Source organism: Mirounga leonina, unplaced genomic scaffold (genome assembly GCF_011800145.1).
Source record: "Mirounga leonina isolate KUSES-001 unplaced genomic scaffold, KU_Mleo_1.0 Mir_114, whole genome shotgun sequence".
In the NCBI taxonomy this organism is placed as follows: domain Eukaryota; kingdom Metazoa; phylum Chordata; class Mammalia; order Carnivora; family Phocidae; genus Mirounga; species Mirounga leonina.
The window spans coordinates 5,568,400-5,574,399 of NW_023270265.1; the positions used below are offsets into that span (position 1 = coordinate 5,568,400).

Below are 6,000 nucleotides of genomic sequence, written 5' to 3' on the forward strand. Positions count from 1 at the left end.
CCCCAGCCCTTCACCTTCAGCCAGTGGGGGGAGGAGGGGGAAGAGGACATCTCTAGGGACACGGCGACAGACCAGGCAGTCAGCCTAGCAACCATACTTAAGGTGTAGTGAGCCTCGGTGCTGGTGGGCGTCTCTGCGCCAGGAATAGCTTAAGCCGACATCCAGCCACCTCAAAAGCGCCGGGGAGGAGGCTCCGCGCGAAACCGCGGCCTCGGAGGCTCTCGCGCGGACCTCCTTGCTCCAGCTCCCCGCTGCTGGCGGCATTTCCGGGGACCTAAGGAGGGTGGCGTGGGGGCGAGATTACAGAGGCTGAAGAACCTGGGGTGGGGGTATGTTCCACGAGAATATCTAAGGGATGGGGAGGAAGGTGACATCAAATGTGCGACCTCGCCACATTCCTAAAGTGGCAGCCTCCGTGGGTTGCCTCCAAAACTGGGATGCATCTCCCCAACTTTCCCTCGCTGTACCCGAGGTCCCCCCCCCACGTCCTCTGGCCAGGTTCCTCCCCCGGGATTCCCCAGCGCAAAAGATTTTCTTCCCTGCCCAAAGGGTTTCCCCTGCCGTCCGACTCCGCGAACTCGGCTCCCCAACAGGTTTCTGGAGTGCGGGCCGACGTGCTCCCGGTCTCCCACCACCAGGAGCCCGGCCGCGGCGGGCGAGGCGGGCGGCACACGCACCCGGAGGCCCCCCGCGGCCTCGGGCCCCGCGTGCTCCGCTCTCCCTACCCCGCACCCCGGGCCCCGAGCGGCGCGCGTCCCCCTGCCCGGCCCCAACCGCAGCCGCCGGCGACCCCACCATAAACAAGGGGACGGGACTGGGCGTCCGCGTCCCGGAGCGCACCGGTCGGGGGCAACTCCTCAGCCCCGGCGCGCCGCCCGCCGCGCCAAGCGGGGCGCGGGGAGAGCGGAGGGAAGGGCAGGCGGCGCGGGGAAGGCAGGCAGGGATGGAGGGCGGCCCGGCGCGGCGAGGAGCGAGGAGGTGGGCTGGCGCAGGGGGCGGGCGCCCGGGGCGCGCGTTACCTTCGTCTTGCCCCCGCAGTGGCAGCAAACGGTCCACAGGTACTTGAGCGTCCGCCAGAGCAAGATGATGAAGAGGCCCCCGAAGAAAGTCACCATGGAGGAGGCCAGGAAAGCCCACCACATGCGCTGGCCCCGGCTGTCGCACGGCACCTCCATGGTCATCGGGATGATGAGCGCATCCATCTTGGGCTCGTGGACCGAGGACGAGGAGGAAGAGGAGGAGGAGGAAGAAGAGGAGGAGGAAGAGGAGGAGGAGGAGGACGCGTCTAGGCTGAGATGGTTCGCGTGGATATTGCTACTCATTCTAAGACTGCTGCCTCCGCCGCCGCCGCCGCCGCCGCCGCTGCTGCCGCCGCCGCCGCCGCCACCATTTGCCATAGCTAGCAACGGGCAGCCGGCGCAGGGGCTCGGGGGAGCTCCTCCCGCCGCCAGCGCCACCCCGAACACCCATCAACAGCCATATTGCTGCTACTGCTGCCGCCGCCGCCGCCGCCGCGGAGCGCGGGGAGGGGGCGGGGAGGCGCCTGGGCTCGGGGCGCTGTGCGCGACCTGGCGGGGTGCGCCGAGATATATACGGCGGGCCGCCGCCGCCCGCCCTCCCCCCGGCCGCCCGCCCGGGGAGGGGGGGAGGGGATGGAGCGCGCGGGCTGCTCCCCGCCCCGGCCTGCGCCCCGCTCGCCCGGGGCTGCGCCGGCCCCCAGCGCCGAGAGCGAGGGGGCGCCGCGGGCCGCCCGCGCCCGGGGTCTGCGCCGCCCCCGGGCCCGCCCCGGCTCTGCGCGCCGGCCCGCCGTGCGCCACGCGAGTGCGCTGCGCTCCGGCCCGGGACCCTCCCCGCGCTCAGCCCGCGCGGCTCAGCCGCCGCTCCTGGCTTATTAGGCGGCAACTAGTTAATAACGGGTAATCAGCCCCCTCCTCCGGGACGCCCCCGCGCCAGCCTCCAGTCCCCGGCTGCGCTCGGCTCCGGCTCGCCGCCCCTGCACGTGCGGGGCCACGGAAGGTCCACCGCGTCCGGCTGCCGGGCCGCCCCGGCCGCTAGCCCATGCCCCCCGGGGTCCCTGAGCCGCGTCGCCACGCCGCCGAGCCTCCTCGGCCTCCGCTCGTTCTTCCTCCTCGCCTCCTCCGGCTCCTCCTCGTCCCCGTCCTCGCCGCCCGAGCCTCTTCGGCGCGCTCCCCGCGCTCCCCGCAGCCGCCAGCAGCAGCAGCTGCAGCAACTGGAGCGGGCGCGGGCTCAGGCCGCCCGAGGCGGGAGGGGAGGAGGCCCGCAGCGCCCGCTCGCCTCTGCTCGGGGCTGGACAGGGGGCAGGCTGACCCCTCGGAGGCCCCCTGGCACGCACCCCTGACCCCCCGAGCGCAAGGTAGAGCGCCCCAAAACAAGGCTCGAGATGGGGCGCCTCTCTCCAAGGTGCTGCGCCCCCAGCCGAGCGACCCGGGGGCCCGAGGAGGATGGCAGGACACCCATGGCAGACCCTTTTTTTTACCAAAGGACCCCCCGGTGGGGAGGGAAGGGGTGACCAGCTATCGACACCACGGGCCGGACACCCCCAAATCCTCGGGCTTCGGCAGTGAGGAGGACCCTTCTCCAGAATACACACCCTAGTTCGACCCCCTCTGGCCCCTAGTTTGCTCTTCCCTACCCCCTTCCTTGGTGCCCCAGTGCCCCACGCATGGCCGGAGGCTAGCGGGTGGTCTGTGGCTCTTGACAGCAGCAGGTGGTTTTCCTGCGTTTTCCTTATTAAGGGACAGAGGCTGCCTAAGAGAGTAGAGAGAGATGAGCAAGGGGGACCTGGCCTCAGGGATGATGCAGGCTACAATAGACAATTGAGTTCCCCAAAGTCGCTCCCCTTTTATCTAGCCCCAGGCCCCATCGTGTGAGGAGGCCAGCTGGGAGAAGGGGTTCTCTAGGCGCCACTCAAGCCTGCCTTTCCCCATATAGGGTCTTCCCTCCTACCTCTACCCTTCAAGAGGAGGAGGAGCCTGGTTTTGCTCAGCAGCCTCTATTCCCACACCACACCTCTTGTAATGCTCCCAGAAATTTTGCTCCCTCTGTACACTGCCCTTCCTCTTGGCTACCAGCTGGGCCACAAGTTTTTCCAGTGCTAATTAGAAGGAAGATGGTCACACTCTCCCCTCATTGCCCACAGTGGTTTCCCCAAAGTTTCCAGCTCATTAGTTTAAGCCTAATTGGAATTCTCACGTTCCTTTCAGCCCTTCCTGTGGTGAGGCCAAGTTAGCATCCTTTACTGTAGGGCCAGGGCTGCTTCTGCCTGAGTGAGACCTCAGCCTGGCTCCTCGCCTCTGGAGGCCCTCGGATGCTGGGGAGGACCCGAGAAGGGAGGCTTAGCTGAGCAGAGAGGCTGAAGGGAATATTTGCAGCTTCTCCAAGCCTCATCCAGAATGTGTTCATTGTGCTCAGGACACATACCCATTAGAAAAGAGTCAGGGTAGGGCGCCTGGGTGGCTCAGTTGGTTAAGCGACTGCCTTCGGCTCAGGTCATGATCCTGGAGTCCCGGGATCGAGTCCTGCATCGGGCTCCCTGCTCGGCAGGGAGCCTGCTTCTCCCTCTGACCCTCCCCCCTCTCATGTGCTCTCTGTCTCTCTCATTCTGTCTGTCTCAGATAAAAAAATAAAATCTTTAAAAAAAAAGAAAAGAGTCAGGGTCAAGGTCAAAGGGGGAAACAGAACGAGGTAAGTGTTCTTGAGTGTTTGGTACTCAAAAAGCAATGCGTAAAAGAGAGCAGCACTGGGTGTTGTACACAACTAATGAGTCCTTGAACACTACATCAAACACTACTAATGATGTACTACTATATGTTGGCTAACTGAACATAATAAAAAATAAATAAATATAATCTTACTATTCAAAAAAAAAAAAAAAAAACAAGGAAAAAAATAAAGCAATGCATAAAAGGGAGCTACAGACGGTATTTTCCAGAAAGTGAAATTGTCACCCAGATAGTACCTGTAGCCTCATCCTTCGTGTTCAGCAACCTCTCTCAACACATCTATGTTGCATTAGTCCCTGCAAAGACCCTGGGTTCTTCCCAGCACTGGGTCGGCGCCGGTCGGCCTCAGAAGTGCTGTGATGTTGCAAGAAGGTAACTGTGACCTTGAGACGCCTTTGATTTATTAGCCTTCTGAATGGCTGTACTTTACTCCCTTTGGGCCTCAGCATATGCCGGGAAAATTAAGGACTTCCCTTAAATCAAGTACAAGATTTGAAATTTAAAAATAAAATGCCCATAGCAAAAAAAAGAGCAGGGAAAGATAGGATTGTCTGCCCACAGGGATACGAAACCCCCAGAATGGATTCCCTTCCCCTTAAAACTGAGCTTCCACACACCATGAATCCTCTCCAGGCCTTCCTGGACAGCCCCCACAACCTGAGTTTCCCTAAAGTACCAGTCTGGGACTACTAGCAAGAAGTCACAGGTTGCTGTGACTTCTTCACCCCAACTGCAGAATCCCCACCTGTTTCTCCTCCGCTGTCTCCTCCATCATCCCATCATGAGTCGGGATTCATCAGAGTCCCTCACCATCAAAGTCAATAGCCTACTTTTCGTACAACCCCAGTCCCACACTACCTCCCGGGATGGCTCGACTGGTAAGCAGTGAATGAGAGAGCCACCGTCCACCAGAGAGAGCCCTCAACGGGCCTTTGCCGGCCTCTTCTGCTACCACCCTAGCATCCGCCAACTTTAGCACCAGGTTCGGAAGACCCACACCTGACCTGGCCCAAGTGAGGAAAAAGTTCTACGCAGAACAGAACAAACCTCAAACTCAAAAGGGACCTTCAGTACCTTGCGTTTATCGTATTTCCTTACTTGTAAAATTGGAATAAAAACAGGAACTGCTCTGCCTACCTACCTACAAATAACAAAGGGGTATTTGTAAGGATGAAAAAGAAAACATGATACAGGTCTGGGTTATAACTACTGTGACCCAAAACACAGCCAAACGCCAACCGCATCTTCTGACCCCAAACCAATACTCGTGTGTGTGTGGGGGGGGGGGGGGGGGGGGGCCCCACCCGGGGGGGCAGATGAGTCCAGGCAGGACTATTGCTCCTTGCCCCGACTTTGCTGTTCTGCCCCCAGCAAGGCCCCTCACCTGGGATAAGGACTGAGGCAACGTGTCCCTGCCCTCTGTTGCAGCCATGACGCTGTGGCCTGGAGGGCCCCACCAGCAGTCCGTGGACAGACTCCAGGGCAGAGGATAGAGAGGCACCTACGGATAGCCCCAGGGCATTCCCCCTTCCGTAGGTGTGTCTGCAGGCTGAGAACCATGGCCCATCACACAAGCACCAACAGCCTAACCACAAAGACCAACTTCAGGGGCACCTGGGTGGCTCAGTCGTTAAGTGTCTGCCTTTGGCTCAGGTCGTGATCTCGGGGTCCTGGGATTGAGCCCCTCATGGGGCTCCCCGCTGAGCAGGGACCCTGCTTCTCCCTCTCCTCCCTGCTTGTGCGCTCTCTCGCTATCTCTCTCTCGCTCTTTCAAATAAATGAATAAAGAAAATCTTAAAAAAAAAAAAAAAAGACCAACTTCAGCCTCCTCCGTTCTGACAACAATATAGGTCATGTATTTATTTCTAAATACATTTATAAACTTCTCAGAGGGGAGGGCAGCCTCTTTATCACGTGAACACATGCCTATGGCAGCTTTCAAAGCCAACCAGGGTCTCAGGTTTCTAAAGTATTCTCATCTGAACAGTCTCAACTGACGGAGAAGAAATAAATAAAAGTACATTAGCATACAAACCGAAAAAGCAGAGCGACTGAAGTAATAGCCAAGGAGAAAAAAAGAACCCTATTTACTTAAATGTTGGCCCAACATCATAACTAATGTACCAATGGATTTACAAATAACAAAGGGGTATTTGTAAGGATGAAAAAGAAAACATGATACAGGTCTGGGTTATAACTACTGTGACCCAAAACACAGCCAAACGCCAACCGCATCTTCTGACCCCAAACCAGTACT

General features: G+C 59.5%; 1 protein-coding gene across 13 annotated transcripts in view; it reads right to left on the reverse strand.

Annotated features, from left to right (window-relative positions):
- The window catches only part of KCNMA1 (potassium calcium-activated channel subfamily M alpha 1), a 725,292-nt gene extending 723,687 nt beyond the window's left edge, over positions 1-1,605 (reverse strand). For all 13 annotated transcript variants that reach the window (XM_035022513.1, XM_035022505.1, XM_035022592.1 and 10 more), the window contains exon 1: positions 1,020-1,605. In XM_035022513.1, coding sequence (XP_034878404.1) covers positions 1,020-1,397 — 378 coding nt within the window. In that variant the 5' untranslated portion in view covers positions 1,398-1,605. The remainder of the gene's footprint in view (positions 1-1,019) is intronic.
- Positions 1,606-6,000: the final 4,395 nt, after the last annotated feature.